The sequence below is a fragment of the Piliocolobus tephrosceles genome, chromosome 10, assembly GCF_002776525.5.
Source record: "Piliocolobus tephrosceles isolate RC106 chromosome 10, ASM277652v3, whole genome shotgun sequence".
Taxonomy (NCBI): Eukaryota; Metazoa; Chordata; class Mammalia; order Primates; family Cercopithecidae; genus Piliocolobus; species Piliocolobus tephrosceles.
The window spans coordinates 99,321,393-99,347,355 of NC_045443.1; the positions used below are offsets into that span (position 1 = coordinate 99,321,393).

The following is a 25,963-nucleotide window of genomic DNA, read 5'->3' on the forward strand; positions in this document are numbered from 1 at the left end:
AAAAAAAAAAAAAAAAAAAAAAAAAAAAAAAAAGAAGGAAGACAAGTGACAGGTATGTGCAAGCTCACTAATCTTTCTCTAAACCTGGAGACTGCTTTAAATTAAAGGATACTAAAGAGCTATGTCAACCTAATAAAATATATGAGCCTTGGCTGTATCTTGGATTTAAAAACAAACAAACAAAAGAGGCAGACAACAGCTATCAAGGGCATTTGGAGGCAACTGGGGAAATGTGAAGACAGGCTATTAGATGGTATTATTTAATCAATGGTAAAGTTCTTGAATGTGTTAATGGTCTGTGACCTGATGATGAAGCCAACACAAGCAGAGCTAAGAAAGTCAGAGAAAAACAAAGCCTGGATATTGTCTATCCCAGACTCCCTGTTAACGGGATAAACATGTCCTTCGAGCTGAAGTCAGTCTGAAGTCTAGTTTTCCACGCCTGACTTAAAATAAGCCTTCATTAAAGTAAAACAAAACAATATAAACAAGGGTTAATGATAAAATCTGTTCAGGTACACAAGCAGCAGCTGGGCCTGGCAAACTGTGGGAAAAGCCTGGCTTGCCATGTGTCTTTCTACTAAACCCCTGTCCCTTTAAGTACCATGAAAATGTCTATGAATACTCTAACCCAGTAACTTTCAAATTGGCACAAAGACCTACAAGTATTGGCTACAACTAAAAACTGCAAATTCTCACATTATTACTACTCATGAATGAGAGAGCTCATCAAAAAAATAGGGGGAAGTCTGTACTCCCATCAAAATTGGTTCTTAAAAGCTAGTTATTTTAAGAAATTAAAACAGTACACTTCAAATGGAGGGAACAGCATATGCAAAGAGGGCTGTATGCTGGCTAATTATTATTGTACCTTATGGTTTGGTTGGCTTGTGAAAAACATTTTGTAAAAAATCAAGTATTTTACTGGATTACTGAAGACAGTAAATGGGTGTTAAAGGTATTTTTACTTTTTTGAAAATTTCAATTTCTTTCTCCTCCAAACAAGAACAGGATTTGTAGAAAAAATATAATGGCTTTAAAATGTCTATAAGGTTCACATCTTTGATCATTTGTAATTAGAATCCTAATTTCAGCGAGGTAAAACTAAAGACCTCCTAATGCATTTAAAAGACTCAGAAATTAAAAATACTCAATTTTAGCTGGGTGCAGCAGCTCATGCCTGTGGTTCCAGCTACTCAGGAGGCTGAGGTGGGAGGACTGCTTGAGCCCAGGAGGTGGAGGCTACAGTGAGCTGTGCTTGCATTACTGCACTCCAGCTTGGGCAACAGAGTGAGATCCTACCTCAAAAATATATAGTTTATATGCCAGTGTCTTTATTTTCCAAAGAAGTTGATGAAACACCTATTTCCCACTAAAGTTAAAAACTCAAAAATGCATATTTTTAGCACATTTTATCAAACCTGCTAAAGTAACAGTTAAGGGGCTGGTAAAGAAATTGTTAAGGCTTAGGTAAACCTGAAAATTTATTCATCCCCAAAGGATGGCTGGAGTATACTGGATTAATGTTCACATTTACGGTAGCATTCCTTTTCCTCAAAACTTAATCTGAACTTTACTTTGAATTGCTAAGATAAATCTAACCATCTAAACAACTGTTCTGGAAGCACCTTTTTAGAAATGCTACAATTCTAAAAAGGCATTTCTAGAATGTCCCAGCTGCCTGGCCTCACCTCCCCACAATGAGATCTGCCCTGGCTCTCCCTGAACGGCTTGTTATTAATAAAACCCAGTTCTTAGAAGTTCAGGCTCATCCCTCTGCATGGGGGACCCCACCTCAACTTGCAACTCCTATCTCTCACTCAACCCCCAACACTGCCTCCACTGTTAGGCCTTTTGGTCTGTTCCATACAGAAATAAGCTACTCCCCTCTCTCCAGTCCTGCTGCCTTTTATTCAGGTTTATTTGCAAAATTAAAAATTATATATAAAAATCAATACCTAGGGTTTTTTCTTATGTCATCCAGCTGGCCAACCACATGAGAAACATTGGTACGAATCATTTTAAAAGCGATTTCTTCTTCTCCCATGATTTCAAACCTAATTATCAAACATATTTGAAGAGTTTAAATAATTACATGGATATAAAAAATAAAACTTCAATAGAAAATACATTTTTAAAAACTGTAGTGGACTCAACATCCACAGGAATAACTTAAACTTTTAATACTACTACAGCAAACAATCTCATATAAATTTTAGAAGAGTGCTTAACAGACAAAATATTGTAGATTTATGAAAAAGCCAGACCTTTGTAATTACTCTTATACTAAACAAAGGGAATATGTGTGTACTACTTACCTATATTTGTTTTTGTCCTTATATGCTTTGTGGATTTTGTCAGTTACTGGTTTACAGTTTGTTACTAGACTTTTAGTGACCGGCGGCTATGAGAAAATATAAGTAGATCAGATATCACATCAGAGCTGAAAGTAGGGCAATTTAGTCCTAAGATCTGATTTTTAAAACTTTGATTCTATTCTCTTCGGAAGTAAGAAAAACACCAACTGTGACTACATATACATCTTTTTCATCTTTAAGAACATACTGGCAAACAATTACTACGATTTATGTAATAGTTTATAATGCATTTTTCACAAACCAAACCTGAAGTACTTTATCCTACTGGATCACACCAAAAATCCAAAAAGAAACTGCTGAAGTACATAGACAAGCTGCTCCTCTGTTATCAGCCTGACTGCATACCAGCTCTACATGAGGCATCTGGTGAATTCCCAACCCGCAAGTAGTCTCATAGTCTCATTCTTTTTTTTTTTGAGACGGAGTCTCACTCTATTGCCCAGGCTGGAGTGCAGTGGCACGATCTCAGCTCACCACAACTTCCGCCTCTCGGGTTCAAGTGATTCTCCTGTCTCAGCCTCCTGAGAAGCTGGGATTACAGGAACCTGCCACCACACTCAACTCATTTTTCTATTTTTAGTAGATACGGGGTTTCACCATGTTGGCCAGGCTGCTCTCGAACTCCTGACCTCAAGTGATCTGCCCGCCTTGGCCTCCCAAAGTGGTGGGATTACAGGCATAAGCCATCGTGCCCGGCCAATTTTTGTATTTTTTAGTATCGATGGGGTTTCACCATGTTGGCCAGGCTGGTCTTGAACTCCTGACCTCAGGTGATCCACCCACCTGGGCCTCCCAAAGTGCTGAGACTATAGGAATGTACCACCGTGCCCAGCCCTAGTCTCATTCTTGACCTGCTGATTCCTATCTGTTAATCTCACTAGAGCAAATTCCTTTAGGGCTGATACCAGGTCTTACTCCTCTATTTATCTCAACTTTATTAATTTAGTAATGTTAAGTCTTAGCACATTTAGAGAATTGGCTTTTAAGTGGCACATATCTATATACTAACCCATGCCATATGCTAAACTAATCTACATGTGATAGGCAATACTCATACTGTATGCTCTGATGGCTGCTATGCTGACCTCTTTCACCAATGGCTGCCACTTGTCATACTACGTCCCCTCATGAGGGAGGAGGTGTCCTATCTGCAGTCATGATTTATACATGGCTTGAAGATTTGCAAGATAGTAATTTTTTTAAAATACCATTTTATTCTGATTATGAAAGCAAAATCTACTCATTGTAGAAAATGTGAAAAATTCTAGTGTACAAAAAGGATATTAAAAACTACCTGTGATTTAACCTACTGTCATTTCTGTTGTCTTTTGGGGTATGTGTGTTGATATGTACTTGCGGGATTTCTATAGGTTCAACTCATACTGTCTACATGATAGTACCCATTATTTCCCCCACCTAATTATATAAGAATTTTTCCATTTATCAGTAAAAAATTAACAGAAAATATCTAATGCCTGTATTATATTCATTTCATCAATTCTATGATTTTCTTCACATTTTAACTTCTCTGAAACTAAAATGTCTCTCATAATCTACAGTCTTCCAATTATTTCAGCCAAATGACATCAATGTAGTTGTGTGTTAGTCACCCACTGCCCCTACTGGTAAAATGGAGTAAGTGCCAGCATTAAAGCAATTGAGCTTTGATGAACGATGACATTCCATGTGATGAATATTTTCTTGATTGTTAAACCTCAGGATTGTTCTCTCTGGCCAATGAGAATAATCTGGGGCTATTTTCTGTCACCCTCAGCGAACAGGACATCTGTTTATGGAATATAAGCAACAAATCCAAATTACACATCTATGGGGTGAACAGGAAGATTCCAAAGCAAGCTATGAATGATTCTGGATTACCTGTGCTACTATTTTGCAACAAAGCCATATAAAACCATAGAGCCTGCTTCTAGTTCTGAAGTGCTATACAGAAATGCTGTAAATAACACTTGATAAGGATGTACTTTCTGTTGTACATAAAAGTAACCCATTCCACTTACCAGATTGGGATCATAGTAGGCTTCCTGAGTTGGTGGAATATTATTTAGCTGAGTGATATCAGCAGGAAGCATTTTTGAGCAATTTATTAGCATGTGTTCCAGACCTGTCAAATCCTAACAAAGAAAAAGGAGAAGATAAACCTGTTATGTGCATTGTAAGTAATGACTGTGGTTTTAAAAATAAAAATTAAGTGAAAGCTTCCAAAAATTGTTTAAATGCTATCTTCGAAGAGAGTTTGCCTATATGATTCTTAAGATAAAGGCACTCTAAGAAGAGCAGAATGAGACAATGCCAACACAAATATTTCATCTTCATCTCAAAGAACGTTCTGGCCTCTGAGATACCCATTTACACAAGGTGGTCCAGGGCTCAGGAGAAATCATGCCCTGCAGCTAGATTCATCTGGGCACCTCCATTAGTTAGTTTCCTACTCCTGGCACTAGAGGATGCCATGAAGGAGGGGCTTGGCTGAGATCTCTGGTTAGCCACATCTGAAGTCCTAGAATGGATATACCACAAGAATCTTATATGCAGGTATGGTCTGGCTCTTTTCCAGACAATACAAGATCAATCTCTACTGAAAACCTACAAAAAGTAATTTCATAAAATACGAACTTCAAATTTGGTTATAATTCTGGCACTAAAACAGACTAGCTATGAATACCCACAGTAAATATTAAGAGTTATTTTTACTTGCAATAAATTAAAATATGTAGGAGAAAAAGGGACATGGTCAGAATTAAAATTTTCTCTTTTTTTTGAGACAGAGTCTGACTCTGTTGCCCAGGCTGGAGTGCAGTGGCATGATCTTGGCTCACTGCAACCTCCACCTCCCCAGGTTGAAGCGATTCTCCTGTTTCAGCCTTCCAAGTAGCTGGAATGACAGGTGCATACCACCATGTCTGGCAAATTTTTTGTATTTTTAGTAGAGACGGGGTTTCACTGTGTTGCCCAGGTTGGTCTTGAACTCCTGAGCTCAGCCAACTAGGCCTCCCAAAGTGCTGGGATTACAGGTGTTAGCCACCACGCCTGACCAGAATTAAAATTCTCATTTAAAATATCAAAAAGTTTAGAATAAGACAATACAACACCTGCAAACTTAACGGCAGTTCATGAATTCTGGTAGCCAGTGTTCGGATTTCTCTGTCAGACAAGACACCAGATTGGTCTGTATCGACTTCATCAAAGACTTGAGATATATTCAGTGGCTGAACTGCACTCATGAGATAGTAAAAATAAGAGAAGGCAAACTGCATATCCTCAGAATGGCGCACTTTGTGAAATGACGTCTTGTCAAATTCTTCAGGGAACCTGTCCAAATATAACACATTACAAACTCTGGATATTCAAAGTATGTACTGTATCTAACATTTGCAGAGATGGACTTTTTTCTTTCCCACTTAGATCATACCTTTAACATATTAGTCATCAAATATTAGAGCCATAAATTTAGTATGGTAAATATGCAAACTTCAAGTAGCCTTAGTTCTGAACACAAGCCAACAACTCAAACACGAGGAAGACTTACATATCTTGCAGTTCTTGCATAACAATCCGGTCAATCATGTGAGGCATGTGAGCGGGGACTTTCCGTGATGTGAATCCAAACTTGCTATTTAGAATTTTATTTACATATCTGAGGGAATCTGCAAACGTATCTTTCAGTTGCCTCCCAGTATTTTTGCTATCAGTAAAGTATGCCAATTGTGTCTTCAATGACTCTTCTTCCTGAAACGAGAATTCTACATGTAACTCAGCATTATGTTTAGTGTACAAGTATACTTTGTTACAAGACATTTTACATAATGTGGTAATAACTAGTCACGAACCCTCCATTAGGAGCAAATGCAATGCATGTTAACAGGTCACTTTAAGGATCTAAACTGGATTTAGCAGGACTCAACTGGATTTCAGTGCAAGTATCACCAATATTGGTTTGAGAACAACAGCTGTACGAGGGAGATCTATGTAACAACAGTCACATATGGAGGGTATTCTTCAAGGACTGGTCATTGACCGTGAGATTTCAAAGCCAATTCAATGCAACATTTAGAAAATTTATTTACATATAAATTTGATAGTACTTTCAGTAACAAGCTAATTCTGCAGATGATATCAAATGTGCAAGTCCTTGAGTTGTAAGCACAAGGACTAGAAACAAATTTGGTTTCATCGTATAATAGTTTTAATATTATAAAATCAAAACCAGTAAGTGGCAGAACTAAATAGGCAAAGAAAATTGGTAAAGCATTCAAACACTTTACAGAAATACTTTTGCTTCTCAAACTGATAAAAATGTAAGGAGACTGATATTAACTGGTGTTGGTTAGACTGCAGTGAAGCAAGCACTCCTGCATACTTTTTGTGGAAATATGAAGTGGTACAACATTTCAGAAAAACATATTTAAAGTTTATATCTGCTAACCTAGTAATCCTACCTGCAGAACTAAAACTCACTGAAGTGTAAGATATATGTACAAGAGTATTCACTGCAACACTATTTGTAATCACAAAACATTGGAAATAACTAACCTGCAACTATTAAAAAGAATAATGGCATTGGCATGGGTATAAATAAATAAATAAATAAAGGCATTTGCCCACATACCACATCAAAAGGCAACTGCAGGGAAATACATGTAAATTTATACTATATATATATTTATCTATATATAACCATACGTACATATAGGTATGTTTGCATAGCTATAGAAAGATACTGGAATAATACCCATCAAACTATTAACAGTGATTATCTCTAGGAGGGAGACTGAAGAAGGAAGAACTTTCCTTTTCTTACTGTATTTTTTTGAATTGCTTGCAATTTTTACTACTAGCCTATAATGCTTCTGTAAATTAAAAAAAAAAAAAGGAAAGAAGCTGGGCGTGGTGGCTCACGCCTGTAGTCCCAGCACTTTGGGAGGCCAAGACGGGCAGATCACCTGAAATCAGGAGTTCGAGACCAGCCTGGCTAACATGGTGAAACCCCCTCTCCACTAAAAATACAAAAAATTGGCCGGGTGTGTTGGCATGCGCCTGTAATCCCAGCCACTCAGGAGGCTGAGGCAGGAGAATCGCTTGAACCTAGGAGGCAGAGATTGCAGTAAGCCGAGATCACGCCATTGTACCACTCCAGCTTGGGAAAAAGAGCGAAACTCCATCTCAAAAAAAAAAAAAAAAAAAAAGGAAAGGAAAGAAAAGGGGGAAAACTGAGGAAATAAACATCGTCAAGAATACTGCAGTCCTTCATTAGATCTGTAAATGCCTCATGTGCAAGGCACAAGATATTTCCTAAAATGCTGAGGACATAGTTCCTCCTTCCCCCTCTTTTCTCCCAGTCTAACACCCACTCGTGGCTGTGTGCCTTCACTATCCAGCCTAGACTGTGTATTTTTGTCTTGGTCTGTCAACTCCCACCTCTTTGAAGGTCAGTCCACAGGAAACTTCCTCCTGTATGCCTTCCCTGTACTTCTAGGCAGAGCTAAGGAGTCCTCCCCTCTGGACTTTTTGCCCATATCTCAACACAAACACACCTCTTTGCTACAGTTATCTCCCCACAAATTTGTCTTCTCTACTGGTCCCTGAGCTTCCACGAGCAGTGGCTATGTTCCTGTCATCTTGCATTCCCCTGTGAGAGCACTGAGGAGAGGTACAGATGACACCACAGCACAGTGAAGCCATGGTACAGGGCGACGAGCACTCCAACTCTGAGGCTTGGCTCACACTGATTTGCTGTTATAATGTTGGGGAAGCTAATGAACTTAATTGAACTCCAGGGTTTTTCATCAGTAAAGCTGGAGAAATACCAGATCTGAAATGTCAAGACAAGACAACATGCCACTTCCCGCTCTCCTTCCTCAAAGTATGCCCCTGGCTAAATCCCTTACTCATTCACACTTGGGCTGTTTCCTAAACTACAAAATGTGGATAGCAATAATAAATACCTTCATATGGCATTTTTTATTATTAGGGTTATTGGGTAAATTAAATGAAACCACATAAGAAAAGCATTTAGTTCCATGGCCAGCATAGGGAAGTGCTGAATAAATGGTAGCTATAATGATATTATCACGAGATTTATTTACCCTTCCTGAGCATGAGAAAGAATGAGGCTAGATGGAACTTACATCAAGAAGATCTTGGAAATACTTTTTTTTTTCCCATGGCAAAAAGCCCAAGTAACTATCTGTGTAATGCTGCAGCTTTCTTCCAAGTAACACTTCAGTGACGCCTATGTGATTTTCGGCATTTTCCTCCACTCTGTTGTTCTCTTTTTCTTTCCCTGTGATTTTCTTTTCTTTTGTCATCTGGCTTTCCAGTGGAACAATCAGAGATGAGGGCTTTTCTTTTGTCACATTTCCACCTACAGTTTTTTGGGTGTGAGTTTCCGATCTAAATCTTGCTGTGGTCTCCAAGTTCAGGGGTGGATTCTGACCCTGGTCATGACCATTCACTTTTACACTCACTGCAGGAAAAGTCAACCTCTGTAATCTTTCAGACACTCCTAAGCTGTTTGGCAAGATGCTTTTATGAACCTGTTTTTCCTGTGGAGTCACCAAACTGTCATTTGTTTCATCTGTTATTATAGCTTGATTTTTTACTTTAGCATGCTGTGAGTTCATCAGAAATGATCTCAGCAAGGCTGACTTGGACAAATTGTATCCTTTCAAAGTGATGTCTCCATGTTCCAGTTGCAAATCCAATTTATTGAGACTCAACTGGGCCTCTTTTGGAAGGAGTGAAATATTTACCAGGGGAATTTTCACCTCTTCCTGGGCTCTCCTTGTTGAGTTAACATCATGTCTCCTGAACTTCGGGAAGCGTTTTTCTTTGGGAATATCCTCGAAAAGGATTTCCGCCTCCGGAAGAAGTGTTGTGGGACTAACTAAATTTTCGTAACCTTTCTGGGCCGTGGAATTCAGTTTTGGTCCCTCCCTTGTGTCCACCTCCACTGTTATCTGGATTTTGAACTCTTCATCATTTGTATTTTGAAATGTGAGATTAAAATGTATTGTGGTGGCATTCATTCCGCTGTGCATTATGAGGTGGATGGTTTTCCACTTGTTGGCAATAGAAGCATGTCGAATTATTGGATTGTCACTATAGGCACCTTCAACTCCTCTTTTGGCTATTTCTGCAAAGCTGAAATAAGGCAGGCATTCACCTTTTGGGATAATATAGTGAGTCTGGTTTGGGAGAAGGGTCACTTTATACAATTCATGAAAATGATCTAGAGGAAAAAACAGAAACATGATTTTTTTAAAAAGCTAGGCATTTTTCCTCTGTTTTCCTTTAATTCTTTGGGTCTGAGTTTTCACTTTCTTTAAAAAAAAAAATAAGGAATGTATCACGAATCTGCACGTCATCCTTGTGCAGGGGCCATACTCATGCCGAAACTGTTCTAATTTTAGTATATGTGCTGCTGAAGTAAGCACTGAGTTTTCACTTTCTAAGAGTGACTTTAATTTCAAAATAATCAGATATCCTAATACAACAGTTACTGGTACAGGGCTCATTTTACTATCTGAGGCAGTCACAATAATTACCATGAAATAGTGATCCTGACTCATTATAGAGATATGGCATGATTCTTAACAATAAATTACAATAATCAATTTCCATGTTTTTATCCATTTGAAAAAAACTTTCTGCCAAAACAAACTCCATGTATATGCTACCAACAAAATCCAATCCAACAGAAAAAAAAACAAAAAATTTTTGTTTCCAAATTAAAACTTCACCACATATTTTCAGCTAAGGTAAATCTGCTTGGTCAAAACAAAACAAAACAAAACACCAGATTGCAACAATAACAGGGAAAGATCCTCTTTAGTGATTTATGTTGTTCTCTTACTTTTATAACTAGTTTGAATGTAAGGCTGGAAAAAGGATACACAGAGAATCATTATTGTAAATAACAAAAGCCATTCAAAACTCTACCTGTCAAGGATTTTGTATCCTCCTATTCTTGTTTGTTTGGCAGTAAACATACCTTGCCCACAGTCGCCAGCATCAAACCCACAGGACAAGACATTGCACGCTTGGTCACAGAACTTATCAGCAAGCCAGGAATTTGCACATCCCTGATTACAGTAAGAGACACTGTTTATTCCTCCACCAAACTGCCAGGGCTGTCCAACTCCAATACTCCCAGTACCTCCACCTCCTGCAATATAGCGACTCCCTCCACTGTTACCTGTAGAGTGGAGGAAGAAGAAGGAATCTTGCTGTAATTACAATTTTGAAAGACAGTTCTGAACTGGGCACGGTGGCTCACGCCTGTAATCTCAACACTTTGGGAGGCCGAGGTGGCTGGATCACCTGAGGTCAGGAGTTTGAGACCAGCCTGGTCAACATGGTAAACCCCATCTCTGCTAAAAACACAAAAATTAGCTGGGCATGACGGTGGGCACCTGTAATCCCAACTACTCTGGAGGCTGAGGCAGGAGAATTGCTTGAACCCAGAAGGTGGAGGTTGCAGTGAGTCAAGATTACGCCACTGCACTCCAGCCTGGGCAACAAGATTGAAACTCTATCTCAAAAAACAAAGAAAAAAGACAATTCTGTATTTCATATTAATGTTTTCAAGGTTGATGTGTAAGTTTTAGTCAGAAAAGGTTCACCTCATTCTTTAGTAAAAGATCTCAGGTACCTTAAGAAGAAAATAAACTGAAAAGGGAATCACTTGACAGAAGCGTGATGAACAGGCCCTGGCATTTTATAGCTGTGCAACCTACAAGTACAGGCCTTACATTTGCTCAAGGGGCACGTGCTGACAGAAATGGAGCAGCACGAAAACAAAAAGAGATTATTCCAAAGACTGTGACTATCAGAACTGCCAAAAACATGTCCAAATGTGGGTATCGTGTTTGATACCCCTTGTTATCAAATGCTAATGTTCTAGTAGAGACTGACTTCTCTGGTCTACACAGATCTACTTTTACATCTGTATTCTCTCCCCACAGTTAAAGAGCATCTGACACATCTGACTGAAATACAACTAGAAGCTTTGTTTTCTCCAATATGCAAACATTTCCAAATCCGTTTCTTCATATGGAAATGGGGATGATAACATTTGTGTACATACTCCCTCTCAGGTGACAAACAAAATTCAAGTGAATATAATGAATAATGCTCTATACATTTCATGCTTTATAATTGAAAGGCAGTAAGTAAATGTAACAAATTGCTATTATCAGTAAGTCAAAATATAAGTATGTGAGGGAGGGAGAAGAGTTGCTGAGGAAAATACTTATTTCTTTTGCAACTCTTTAGTCATTCGGTGACCTATCATAATCTGCTGCTGACGGCGACCAGCAGTGAGCTCCTATAAGAACCAGTGAGAGTGATGCTTGCTCTTGGGTTTATAGAACTAAGTATATTCCAGATTTTCATATTTTAAATAAGAAGACATTTTCAAGTGTATTTTCTCTTGTTCAATGCCCTCAACAATGAATAAACTGGGCCACATGGGAGCACTAATTACCACCTCCAAAGAGTCTACTGATTACTGATATATATATACAAACACACATACATATATATATATATATATATATATATTTTTTTTTTTTTTTTTTTTTTGAGACAGGGTGTCACTCTGCCACCCAGGTTGGAGTACAGAGGCGCAATCACAGCTCACGGCAGTCTCGGACTCCTAGGCTCAAGTGATCCTCCTGCCTTAGCCTCCCAAGCACCTAGGACTACAGGTGTGCACCACCACACTTGGCTAATTTTTTTTGATAGAGATAGGGTCTTACTATGTGGCCCAGGCTGGACTTGAACTCCTGGCCTCAAGCAATCCTCCCAGCTCAGCTTTGCAAAGCACTGGATTATAAGCTTGAGCCACCATGTCCAGTATTACTGATTCTTTATTAATACATAAAGAATGTTTGGCTACGTCTATAGTACATGTTCAATAATGATTAAGAAGAAAATAGTCCATAAAAAGGAACGAATGACAGTTGAACACATCCTTACCAGAGCAATCGCCGCCATCCCAATCGCAGGCTGAATTATTACAAGCCTTGTCACAATAGCCATCTTTAATCCAGGAACCGGGGCAGCCCTCGGCACAGTTTGGCACAGGCCACGTCAAATAAACCTACGATAAAACCAAAGAGAAAATAAAATGACTTCTGGCTTCTGATACGTTTTATTCTTACGATTCCCTTTATAAAAAGAAATTAAGTCTCTAGAAAGATTAAAATATTCAAAGGGCTGAGTGTTCACACTCACAAGCGCTTTAAGTTTGCCTGTACCTATAGTCATTGTTTAGATCCTGCTGTGTTGACCGCTCTTACTGAGCGTATTTACTTTTTTCCATTTCTCAAGGAAAGCAGACAAGGATTCAACTCATGGATTAGCCTCTCACAACATGCTTTGATAATCTACTGTTAAATAAAGTAGCACCATGCCAGACTTGACTGCAAGTACCAAAGCATGTCAAAACTGGTGGGAAGTATGCACGGTCACTGCTTTTCTGCAACAACTATCAGTAGCTCATCAGTGTATTTGTGCATAATCTTGTCTCAAGGCTGAGAGACAATATCCTCTATCTTCATGCATAAGGCCCTGTGATAAATTAATCATCACAGCATTCTGAGCTGTGCATTCACCTGCTCTAAAAATGAGTGATGGGGTACATGGTTACTTTTTAAATTTAAAATCATTGAAAAAAAATACACTCCTCTTTAAAAATCTCTGTGCCTTTGCATATTCTGTCTAATTGGAATACCTTTTTTCACCTAAACTAACTCTTACTTGTTCTTCAAAGTATGTGTCAATTTGGATGGGTGTTCTTCCCTATCCCATCTGATTTAAGCCTCCTATGCTCACAAGCCTCAGCACCAAGGCACACCTGTCAGCAGGAAAAGAACTACACAGTCATTGATCTTGTGTTTGTCCCCTTGTTAAGCCACAAGCTCAACTTTTAGCCCTACAATCTGATACAGAGGAGATAGGCCAATAGGGGAACAGGAGAATGGGCCTGGTTGGGTAGCATAAACAATAACAGATAAAGTAGTTTTGTTATTAGCACTTACTTGCAGAGTTTTATAACTTATAAGTTTACGGTGATAAGTCTCTAACTTATCACTGAACCCTTCCAACAATGCTACAAGGGTTTTTGTACTTTCCCCACTATGCAGACAGAAAACACAGAAGTAGAGCCACTGCCCAAGGTCATCCTGAAGAGTTGGCCCCCAAGTCTGCACTCTTAACCACTTCTCCATCCCACCTCTCAACAAAGTTAGAGCGCAACAGGCTGCCTTAAATGAAATTTCATCTATAGCTTTCAGCACTAACTTGAGTTAACTTTCTATTTTGGCCATTTTGCTGACATTCTAACCATGATTTTCTGTTTCACAGTGATTTTGTTTTTTCTGCTATCGTAGTAGAAAATTTAGATGGCTGGGGAAAAGTGAGGATCCTGGGTGTCTAAGAATGTAGGAAAGCAAATTTCTAACTGTAGTGTTCTTAATTGTTGACTTCTGAGCTTAGCACTCAAAAATGATTATTTGATCATATATATATATTTTTTTTTATTTTATTTTTCAAGATCAGGTTCTCACTCTGTCACCCAAGCTGGTGTGCAGTGGTACAATCACAGCTCACTGCAGCCTCAACATTCAAGCTCAAACAATCTTCTCATCTTGGCTGGTGACCCCCCACTCCCCCGACTGCCCCCCAACACCCCAAGTAGCTGAGACTACATGAGTATTCCACTGGGCCCAAATAATTGTTTTACTTTTTATAAAGTAAAACAATTATTTGTCTCCCTATGCTTCCCAAGCTGGTCTCAAACTCCTAGGGTGAAGTGATCCACCCACCTCTCCCTCCCAAAGTACTGGGGTTACAGGTGTAAGCCACCGTGCCTGGCCTGTGTGACATTTGACTGTAGTAGTATGTGCACTGATTTTCTGATTTGCTAAGTGACTTCCACACTAGACATCCCCCCTCCTCTTAGACACTCACCTTTTGGCCTTTGGAGTGACTGTAAAAATCATCCGGCCAGACATCCTTCCCAAACATGACATCATCATTTAGGTAGATAAACTTCTGGGACAGCCCTTCGATGCGATGAATGTGACTTTCAATAGCAGGTGAACTAAAGGTAGGCAAGTGGCTCAAATTTCGAAAAACATCCTTTTAACAACAACAAACAAAAAAAGAGAGTGAATGAGAGCTGTTTGGGTTTGGTTTAGTTTTTGAAAGGAAGGAAGGGAAGGCAATGAAGAGCTAAAGAAAGGCAGAAATGGAGGTAGAAGGGTAAAGAGAAGGAAATTATGGAAATCCCTGTACCACATGAAAGGAGCAGAATTAGAAACCACAGTCTCGTAATTTTTAGAAAGTCTTGTACCTGGTGTGTTACTATTGTCACTCGAGGATTGTCAAGGTTCAGCCAGGATGGAATCTGCCCGTTGGTGACAATGAAAATATTCCGAACCCATGGTGCATGCTTCTCAATAGATCGCAGTGAGTACCTCAGTTCTTCGTTATCTTCAAAACGACTGGCAGAGATGTCTTCATCCTGCTTAGACTGAGAAAAACACTTGGCACATGAAGATGTGAAATACCCCTTAAGTCATACCTCCTCCTCTTCGTCCTTTCTCTCTGCCCCATCTGCTCTCAAGGTGCTCTGGTAGACTTTTAACAATGGAGTCCTAATTTTAAACATTATAAAAAATGCAGAAGATTCGGTATATATATTTTTAAACCCAAAATTCAAAGAGACAGCATTTCTCTAACACACTTTATAAAAAAGGTTCTTGGATCTGATTCTAGGTCACTTCAGTTAATACCAAACCAATGGCAGTGACTGGAAAATTAGAAAAGCTCCAATCAACTCACCTCTCTGTAAGTCCCCTTTCCTCTTCTAATATAGTAACTTACATATTTTTAACATCTTAACCCTTGATTTGGGTTGTAAAAGCTTCTGTGCATCCCTTACCTGGCTGATGGCACTCAGATCCCATAATAAATATGCAGGACTTATGCTCAGTTCTTTTCCATCAATGGTCATGTTCTTCTTAGTTTGCTTATTCAATTCTTGAAAATCCTTGGGGTTATTCAGTTTTAGAAGCGCTACACTGGCCTCTGAATACAACTGCAACTATCAAATAACAAGAGGATTACACATGAAAAGACTGAGTCTCAAGGATGAGGCACCTTCAAATTCCCAGTCTGCTCTTTAATCTTTCCTTTTTTTTTTTTCTGAGACAGAGTCTCGCTCTGTCGCCAGGCTGGAGCGCAGTGGCGCGATCTTGGCTCACCTCTACCTCCGCCTCCAGGGTTTAAACGATTCTCCTTCCTCAGCCTCCCAAGTAGCTGGGACTACAGGAGTGCATCACCACGGCCAGTTGATTTTTGTATTTTTAGTAGAGACACTGTTTCACCATGTTGGCCAGGCTGGTCTCCACCTCCTGACCTCAGGTGATCCACCTGCCCTGGCCTCCCAAAGCGCTGGGATTACAGGCGTGAGCCCCCACAACCACCCTGATCTTTAATCTTGAAATGGTAAGACAATATCAAAACACAACAAAAAGACCTACACAGACCAGATGCATTTCCCAAATGAATGTTAACAAAACAGGCATCTAAAAATAAGAAGGAGTGGTAAAGGCAGTGGCAAACTCGACACCTCAGAGCCATCTGAAAGCTGCAACCACTCAGTGGCACCAAGTGCTGCCAGTGAGAAGCAAGAATATCCAACCGTTGTATGAAATTTCCCCAATTTTTCAGTGTTGGCTCAAATGATTTTTGACTTCTTTGCAAATATGCCTGTTGGCCAACAGTTTTGTGACTTTTCTTCTAGAATATTATCAATCTGCTTATATTGGGCAAAAAACCTGCAATGTAATTAACCTTGCTGGAATTGGTGACAAGCACATCTGCTAGTGGGGTATCTGAACAGCTTTTGTGCCACATGCCCGGGAGGAGCATCTTCGGCAGGGCTGCCTTAAGTGCTTCCATGGGAAAACTAGCTTTTGGGGCAATCATAAATCTAAGAGTGAACATCACAAACATCAAGTTCTACAAACAGGCTTTGCCACCCCTACCAAAGTCCACACCACTCTTTATCTGTTTTCTGTTCTGACTCTGTATCACGCAACTTCCTATGAAAAGGCTTTCATCACTCAGGAAAAGGGGAGAGGCCTGAAAACCACAAATGTAGGATAGTAAAATCCTTCTGCTGAACTAGTGCTTCTAAAAGAGCTTATGGTTTTCTCAATCTATAAAACAGAAGCAAACACAAATTACTATGAGCTTATTCTGAGCTCTTCTGTTTGCTGCGTGACTATTCTTAGCTCATTTTCTAAGCAGTTTCCTGAGCGTACGTAGTCCAAAACACCAGAGGTTAGAGTTAGAAATTCCATTTATATCTTTTCCCCTTATTACATAGGCCATTAACTCTTCTCACACAGATTAGGTGCATGTGTGAGCACCTGCAGGTGCTCGTAACTGTCTTCCTGCTCATCACTTTCTTTTACCTCTTTTACTTAGTGAGTGCCTGGCACATATTTAGCGCTCGCTAAGCTGGTTCTCACTGAGTCACTATCTTGCCTCGGCATATGTGCCGGGTGTTGGGAGGCAGGCCACACAGGGGATTAGTAGTCTGCCTGGGTCCCTGTCTACCCTCTGGCTTCTCCTGTCCCTTTCCTCCCTCTCACAGCACCCCAAAGCATCTCTGAGGGCTCCCTGGAGAGAAAAGGTCACTATTCTAGAATAATTTATTTATTTACTTATTTTTATTTCTATTTTTTGAGATGGAGTCTCACTCTGTCGCCAAGGCTGGAGTGCAGTGATGTGATCTCGGCTCACTGCAACCTCCATCTCTCGGGTTCAAGTGATTCTCCTGCCTCAGCCTCCCAAATAGCTGGGATTACAGGCACGCATCACCATGCCCAGCTAATTTTTTTTGTATTTTTAGTAGAGGCAGGATTTCACCACATTGGCCAGGCTGGTCTCCTAACATACGATCCACCCGCCTCAGCCTCCCAAAGTGCTGGGATTACAGGCATGAGCCACCGGGCCTGGCCCCCATCTTCTGTTTCTTGAGGGGCATCAGTGTCTGGTTCAATCACAGGTTCGTTATCAATTTCTAGATCACTTTCCTCACTTGAAGGCTCGTCTGTGTTTATGTTTTCCTCCACCTTCTTACTACCTGTTTTTAATTCCTTGGTATTTTCTTCTGATTTATAATAGCTTTCTGAGTAGCACGTGGTACTTCACCTCCATGCTCTCCACGCACTCCCTCAGGAAGCACATTTCCTCCATGTGCAGAATGCTCGGATCCTGCTTATACATTTTCACAAAGTCCTGAAGCTCGTTCACTTTGTGAAGGTCCAGGGTCGGAAGGCAGTGGGCAAAGCTGAGGGACTGCAGGCCAGTTTCGGGCCCAGGCGCTGGCTTGGCGTCACCTCGAAGAAGAGGTGTGTCTAGTTTAATTTCATAACTTGTATTGGCCCTTTGTTTGGTAAGAAGGTATATCACTAAAATTATTTATTAGCAGCCTTGCCTAGGGTTGGTTTCTAATTATATGGACATAAAAGAGCAAGAAGAGGTTTTTCTACAGTAACTATACAATAATTCAGAAAGAGATGAAAATTAATGAGGTTAAGGTAATATTTACATGTATGAGAAAGATTTTCTGCCACTGTAAAAAGGGTGGGGAAGTACCCTCTGACAGCCACTAGATGGCAGCCTAATCCTGGACATCATCATTACTTTTGTCAGCCAAGAGGAGGTAGTGGGAAGAGTAGTTATAGTTTGTGCCTAAGGCTGGAGTTCGTGGCTTGGGCAATCGTGGGCAACTGCCTCCATATATAGCATCTTACTTTAAATTACAAGTTTACATAAATTATAAGTTTCTGCAAAAAGGAACAACTTCTATACCCACCCCCTACAGACCCACAGTGAACAACATGTGGCATGACTAAGAAATAAAGCTTTGTTGCTTTTAGCCATTGAGATTCCAGAATGTCTGTTCCAGCAGCATCATCTAGAATAACATGACTGATACGCCTGGCACTTGCAGGAGTATGAGGCAAGGGAAGACAGACAGAGGGAGAACTAAATGGTGGTTGAGGCCACGGCCTGGGTAGGCTACAACGATTGAGCAACTGATGGATCCATTTGAGTCAAGGAAAGACAATATAGATGATGGTCAGGAGAAGCACTGTTGTAGAACCCAAGAGAAAAAAATATTAATTCTGGTATATTTCTAAAGACAAACAACAAGCATCAAAATTAAGGGACAAGAAACAAAATTAAGTGGGTTTTGTAATTAGTAGCTCAATGGAGACCAATTTCAATGGCATGACAGATATGGAAACCAGATTTCAAGTGCTTGATACTTCACGGTTAAACTTCTAGATACGATATGTACATATGTATGTATATATTGGAAGCAAATCTAACACATTTTGTACACTGTCTAACATAGGACAGGGATGATAAAATAATCCCAGAAGTATTAAATTCAGTATAATCCAGTATAAATGACCAAGTCACAAGACATAAGAATTGAAAAAGCAGTGTAAATAATCTTCGCTTTTAAATTCTACAAATGATTAACTATCAAGGCAAGATTAGAGTATATTAATATAAAATATATAGAACCACTTTAAAATATTGCTTATTGTGAGAATAATAAACAGTTCATTCTACTGTTCTCAGCATCGTAGCCTATATTTAAAAATTGGCTTTAAAAACAATAGCAGTCAACAAATACAAGTAAGTTTGAATGCATGTTTTTAAGTCAACCAAACACAATGAGTGCAAAAGAGAAAGTATCCTTTTAAGGCAGACAAAATAGTTGTATTTTAAGATAAGCCTTAGTTAAAAATCATGATATCGAACTGGTCATTTTTGAATGCCAAAAAGAAAGGCTGTGTCAAGTTGTCTAAATAATCACATATCTGCAAATACTACTGGAGGACAGAGACCTGGGATGCTGCTAAACATCCTACCATACACAGCACAGTCCCCTAAGGATAGCGGCATCCAGTCTCAACTGTCAGTGGTGCAAAGGTGGAGAAAACTGGGTCTAGAAGAACATGCAAATCCAAAATAACAACAAAGGCTTTCCTATTAGAAGTTATGTTCCCAACAACTTTCAAGTGCTTACAAATTCAGGTGTAATCTACATTCATTTTGGATTCATTTGATTTAAAATCATTAAAAATCTTTTAGGAAAAAAACCCCACATGTCTGCTAACACCAACTGAAAACCAAATTAGTGCCTTTAAGTGATTCAACAATTCAAAGCTACTAGATTTTTTTTTTTTTTTTGAGATGAAGTCTCACTCTGTCACCAGACTGGAATGCAGTGGCGCCACCTCAGCTCACTGCAACCTCTGCCTCCTGGGTTCAAGTGATTCTCATGCCTTAGCCTCCCGAGTAGCTGGGATTATAGGCATGTGCCACCACATCCAGCTAATTTTTGTATTTTCAGTAGAGATGGAGTTTCACCATGTTGGCTGGGATGGTCTCAATCTCCAATTAGATCAACCTCATGATCTGCCCGCCTCGGCCTCTCAAAGTGCTGAGATTACAGGTGTGAGCCACTGCGCCCAGCCGCTACTAGATCTTAGTATGTCCTGGTGGTTTTCCCAAACTTAAATCAGTTTCAGAGTTGGTTGTTTCATCTATTGAAGCTTTTTTATTTTAGAAATAAAACAAAAAAAGAAAAAGGTACTATGCTTTAAAACAAGTGCACAAGGTGATTTCAGAGAATTAGCTAAAAGAAAGGGCTTTAGTACAAAATTATGACAATTTACTGTGACCTTAGGCCCTAACCAGAGCTTTGAGGGGGGGCAGAGTCCACGCAGGACAATATGCTGTTCCCACCCTGCCTGAACAAACAACCTGTTCAGTCTTCAAGAACTCAGGTCAGCCTCTTTCTCTTTGAAAACTTCCCCCATGTCTCTGACCCACAGACCTTTCCTGTTTCCAACTGCCAACTCCATACACACACGCTGCTTCCAAAATGTGACTATAAATGCTTAAGGGCAGGGTCTACATCTCCTCCACCTTTTGCACACCCACTCAGCAACTACTATAGTTGAACGAAACTTAGCATGAGAATTCACTTGACAGCTTTGGGAAGATTTCCCACTTGCTCTAAAATATGTTTAAAAAAGAAGTGAAGAAAAACAAAAATCAAAAAATAAATGTAAAAACCCACCATGAATGAAAATGTCTACAGATACAAAATGATTTAGAGGTATCCGAAAATAAGGACTGATGATCTGATTTATCAAAAGGTGAATTCTGTGTCTGTCATACACAAAAATTATAAAGATAAATTAGAGAGTATTTAATCATTGAAGACCCACCTCAAGGTATCTCAAATTAGAAAGCCTCTTGTAGAAAAGACTGATTTATAAGACTACAGTCAAAAGAGTTTATGAATTCAAATCCATTACCTTACAAATGAAACTATTTTCAAGTCCCACATTCCTGCCTCAGGAAAAAAACAACAACAACAACAACAACTTCAGGTTTTGTTCTAAACAGGATGACAAAGGCCTAGTTGTGTATATACAACACTGTACAAAGACACATTTCTGTGCCTAGAGTGACTCCTATGAATAATCACACTGCTGAAAATGTTTCCCTATATATCCCAAGACATTGTTGCACCTGGCTTATTCCTTAAGCAGCCCCCTAAGTGCCAAGTAATCACTAAGGGTAAAAAGGTGAATAGGGCCGTACCTGTCCTGAGACACCCGTGGCCTAGTGAGAATCTGTGGGACAGGGCTGAGCTGAGCCCTAGGGGGCTCCAGGGCCACAGGCCTTGGCAAAGGCCTCCTGGGGGAACCTGGAAGGGCAAAGTGGTTCAACGGTTCAAGTCTTGAAGTCCAATGCCTAACAGCCCTCTCCTCTGACATGCCACATACACCCCTGATGCAACACATCCGAAACTGACCTCTGGGTCTCCTTCCAAAAGACATTTGCTTCTGCCACTGAAGCTCTGAGTGTGGTTAATTCCATAACTTCCATCTTCACCAGAAAGGTCCACTTTCCCTTTCATTCTCCCCTTCCTCCTCCTGAATAGCTTGTAGTTCACCAATTGATGCTGAGTGTCTCTCTTAGATGCTTCTGGAATCATTTCCATTGTTGGCATCCCACTGCCAAGGCACTTGCTGCATGGGAACGTCTTGCTGAGCTATGGCAGCAGCAGCTGAACTGGTTTTCCTACCACACCTTTCCCTGTTATGTTCTTTAGAAGCAGATCAGACTGTGTCCTCACCCTGCCTTCAGGAAAAAATCTAGGCTTCTTAACAGAGACGTTTCTCAACCAGTCTTTACAATCTCATCCTCACCAAAATCCCTGCCTGTGCTAGAAACCATTGCCTTGGTTCCCTGAAAACACCTTTTACATTCAGGCCTCCAACCCTTTTGCTCAGGCTGTTCTCTCTACATAGAATGGTCTCTTCTGCTCCCTTCTCTGCTGGGAGAATGGCTGCTCTGTTTAGGGCCCAGCTAAAATGCTTCTATTATGCAAACTCTGCCTTGACCCCAAGTACACCTAAAGCCCAGATGTTTTCATGGCACTCTGTATAAACTCTGATTTGGAGCTCATCATACACACAAAAGGTGTTTTGTTTGTTTGGGAACCCAATGATAGGAAACTTCATTCTCACAGTACTCATAACATAATCAGGAAGCAGAGCCTAAGGAAAGCAAGTCACTTGAGGCCTGGACTCTAATGCTGACACTGCTTCTCTTCTTCCTCTTTCTCACTTTCTCTCTAGTCTCTAAAAATCTTAAGTCCTAGTACCTGAAGTTGATCACAGGTGTCGGAATCATGAAAACAACCTTCAAGGAACATTATGTGTGATGAGCTTGATGCTCTGAGAGGTGTTGGCCCCCACAAAGACAACTCTGAAAATCCAAAAAAATCTCCAACTTGGTGAGTGAACTGTGGAAAGGGGTCTCACCATGCCTGGAGGCTGCTGGTTCTCCTTGTCCAATTCAAGTTGCTACCGTACTCCACCTCGACCTGCTTATACCACACACGCCACCCAAAAATAATTTGCTGAAGTGTCAACCATGACTTGCGACTGGCATTCTCTGGCAGCACACACCCATCCACCAGTAGACGCATGAGAGCAGTCCGCACTAGTGGGCAGTGGCAGCAGGCCAAGTGACGTGGGATATTCAAATGGAGTGGAGTGTGGAGAAGTGGAATGAACCTTTCTTTTCAGCATTTATTATATTGAAATTATATAAACAGAATCAAGAATGCCATTCTATCTACATCAGCAGGTTGAACTGGTGGTCAAAAGTACAGATATACATGTGTCTGTAATTCTAGAACTAATAACTAGGAAGCCAAGAAGTCAAATAAACATTGGCTGAAATGAAAGTTAATCCATGGTTTTATCTGCCCAAATCAGTACTAAAAATAACTCAGAGGAAGGACAAATGTATTATCTATTCTAAAATAACTGCAGTTAAGAACAAATTCAACTCTAATATAGCCAGGCATTACAGTATTTCAAAGTACAAATAAAGAAAGTCATGAAGGGCAAGGAATGGTGGCTCACGCCTGTAATCCTAGCACTTTGGGAGGCTGAGGTGGTTGGATTACCTGAGGTCAGGAGCTGGAGACCGCCTGGCCAACATGGTGAAACACCCTCTCTACTTAAAATACAAAAATTAGCCTGGCATGGTGGTGCATGCCTGTAATCCCAGCCATCTGGAGGCTGAGGCAAGAGAATCGTTTGAACCCGGGAGGCAGAGGTTGCAGTGTGCCCAGATCGCACCACTGCACTCCAGCCAGGGTGATGGATGGATTGAGACAGACTGTCTCTTAAAAAAAAAAAAAAAAAAGTTATGAAGAAAAATATGAAAAAAGTAAAAACTTCGTAAGTGGTTATTCACATTACCATTGTATTACAAGGATAATACAATGTATCATAAAACAGTAAAACACTTGGTCTGGGGTAGGGAGAAACAAGTTAAAAAGAACTTCGTTGGGGGGGGTCCATATAAAAACATGGTTAAGACAGGAACTAAGCAAAAACCCCTCTCTAGTCACCTCTAATCACAGCTCCTCCACCACTACTCCATCTTCAGCCTTTCACCCTCAAAATTGTTAAATGACATACAACAGGAGGAAGTCAGAATCAGGTAAGCTAAACCCAGGGGCAGAACTCAAAGAGCATTTCTTTATAAAATCAAGAAAACTAGAACCTCACAAATTCTGAGGCAAGGACTTTATGCTGTCTACTCTAAGAGATGAGACATTCACGATTTACAACCTGAAACACTTCTGACAGAATAGCAGGCATCTTGACGTAAGGTCAAATAGAGAGAACACCTACATGGACTATGTCCTAAGTCAATCAGACAAAGGCTCTGAAAACAATACGTGTTAAGGAAAAGGCATGTCCCAGGCCAGCCTCCAGAGTCCACTTTAACAAACGGCATCAATGGTCAAGTCTCAAGAGCTAATAAGTATAACTTTCAAATACATTTGTCCCTCAATTAGCTACTAATGAATGGTTCTCATTAGCAAATGTTCCATATATCTGAAGCACACTACCTTTATGAGTGAAAGCTTTGGGTAAACAACAGGCTGTGTACATTGATGACATTTATGACTTCCCCTCATCTCCTCCTCCCATACTTCCATTGTTCACACCCTAAGTTCCATCCGGGTCTTTGTCTGTTTTGTCCACTGCTGCATCCCCAGCAGCTGTAATGTCACCTAAGACATTGTAGGAGCTCATCTGTTAAACAAATGAAATTTGTTTTCCGGCTCTATCTTGGAAAAAAGCAAACGAAATAAGACTCTTAGATTTTTGCCCAAATTAAAAGTAAGGAATGAGGCTCTTCTGGCAGAACAGAATCCCTCTTTGCTTCTTATGTTTATCAGCTAAACTTTGAGAAAAAAAGGGACCACAAGAATCACACATTAAATGAGAATGTGCCAGGCTAACTGCTCTATTTTCTATGTTCTTACCAGTTTGATTTTAGAGGAAAGATTTTCTGGCAATTTTGTTTTTAGTTGATTTGTTTCCTTGAATGTAGGTGGAAATCCACTCAGGAAAGCCAAATCTTGCATTAGCACTAATCCAGGGACTTCTTTATCTGTTGTCTAAAATAAGGGGAAAAACACAACTCATTTTCCACATCATGAGGCTGGTGAAAACCTACAGCTGAGAAAACTAATAAAGATCTATTGCATCACAACACAAGCTTCAAAATACGACCTTTAGGATTACTTGAATCAATAGTCATTAATATTAGTAAGCTACCCTTAGACAAAAAATAAACATTAAAAAGATTCTCAAAGAAAAACAGCTTTATTATTCATATTTTTATTCTAGTCTATTGTAAAAATGCAATTTAATTTAAAATAACATACCAAGTAGCCCCTCCATACTGTCTGTCTGTTGTTTCCTTTAAGCAGTCCAGAGTGGGCATCTTCAACTACAACCAAGAATACAATAAACAAGCACATTTTTAATGAATACTTAACTATGGTGTCTGGCAGAACATTGTGAAAACATTCTGAGACCTATTAAAGCAGCATAATATATGGTCAAAAAAAGGAAGCTGAAGGAGACAAAATTAGCCCATTCAACAAAAGGGGAACAGTGTAAATCAGTGTACATTGAAATGTTAAATTTCACAATACTATAAGTGATTGACACAAAGGGAATGCTTCAAGGAAGCAAATTTAAGCTAGAATGTGAAGAAGGAAATGATAGGATGATAGAAATCACAGATGTATGTGCAAAGATGGGGGGGAAAAAAGAATTGTTTGACTAGAGTAAAATATTTGGGAGTGGTGAGTACTAGGAAACAACGGTAACCAAAGGGGGCCTTTGAATGCCAGGCAGTGGCATGTATGTTAACAGCAGGGGGCTACTATGGATCTTGTGGTTCCTTAAGAGGCACAGTTTTCTCATAATGAATCCCTAAAATTCATTGGGTGCTGCTGAACAGAGCAATCAAGTCGGGGTAGGGATTGGGGGTGACACAGCCCAACTGGGAGAGAGTTAGTGGTGAGGACAAGTGAGATCAGCAAACTCGCTGCTGACATTCAGGGATTGTGGAAAACAGAAGAGAGGTCAGAAAGCTCCAATTCTGATCTTCAAGATAAACAAAGAAGGCAGGTTCTCCAAATTACAGTCTGATGAGATGAGATGTCAATCCTGGGCATGAGTCTCAAGTGTACTAGAGTTACAAGGCATAGTAGCTCATGCCTGTAATCCCAGCACTTTGGGAGGCTGAGGCAGGAGTATCACTTGAGCCCGTAAGTTCTAGATCAGCCTGGGCAACACGGCAAAACCCTGTCTTTACAACAAACAAACACACAAACAAAAAACACAAAAACTAGCCCAGTGTGGTGGTGGTGGCAGTGGCGGTGGTGTGCACCTATAGTCCCAGCTACTCAGGAGGCTGAGATGGGAGGATCATCTGAGCCCGGGAGTTGGGGCTGTGGTGAGCCATGATCATGCCACTGCACCCTAGCCTGGGGACAGAGTGAGACCTGGTCTCAAAAACTGAAACACAACAATATAGTCAGTGAGCACGGGAGAAAA

At 40.1% G+C, this 25,963-nt stretch overlaps 1 protein-coding gene and 1 non-coding gene across 2 annotated transcripts in view; both read right to left on the reverse strand.

Annotated features, from left to right (window-relative positions):
- Window positions 1-25,963, reverse strand: part of GNPTAB (N-acetylglucosamine-1-phosphate transferase subunits alpha and beta) — an 85,797-nt gene that overhangs the window by 11,928 nt on the left and 47,906 nt on the right. Inside the window, exons 6-18 of the mRNA XM_023187173.1 lie at window positions 24,781-24,845; window positions 24,376-24,510; window positions 15,349-15,510; window positions 14,758-14,937; window positions 14,373-14,543; window positions 12,378-12,501; window positions 10,390-10,593; window positions 8,525-9,627; window positions 5,926-6,125; window positions 5,489-5,708; window positions 4,397-4,510; window positions 2,319-2,404; window positions 1,959-2,057 (exon numbers count right to left, since the gene is read on the reverse strand). Of these exons, the coding sequence (XP_023042941.1) occupies window positions 1,959-2,057; window positions 2,319-2,404; window positions 4,397-4,510; window positions 5,489-5,708; window positions 5,926-6,125; window positions 8,525-9,627; window positions 10,390-10,593; window positions 12,378-12,501; window positions 14,373-14,543; window positions 14,758-14,937; window positions 15,349-15,510; window positions 24,376-24,510; window positions 24,781-24,845 (2,863 nt within the window). The remainder of the gene's footprint in view (window positions 1-1,958; window positions 2,058-2,318; window positions 2,405-4,396; window positions 4,511-5,488; window positions 5,709-5,925; window positions 6,126-8,524; window positions 9,628-10,389; window positions 10,594-12,377; window positions 12,502-14,372; window positions 14,544-14,757; window positions 14,938-15,348; window positions 15,511-24,375; window positions 24,511-24,780; window positions 24,846-25,963) is intronic.
- LOC111539026 lies at window positions 9,729-9,832 on the reverse strand. The gene has a single exon (XR_002730547.1). It is a non-coding gene; the product is annotated as a U6 spliceosomal RNA (small nuclear RNA).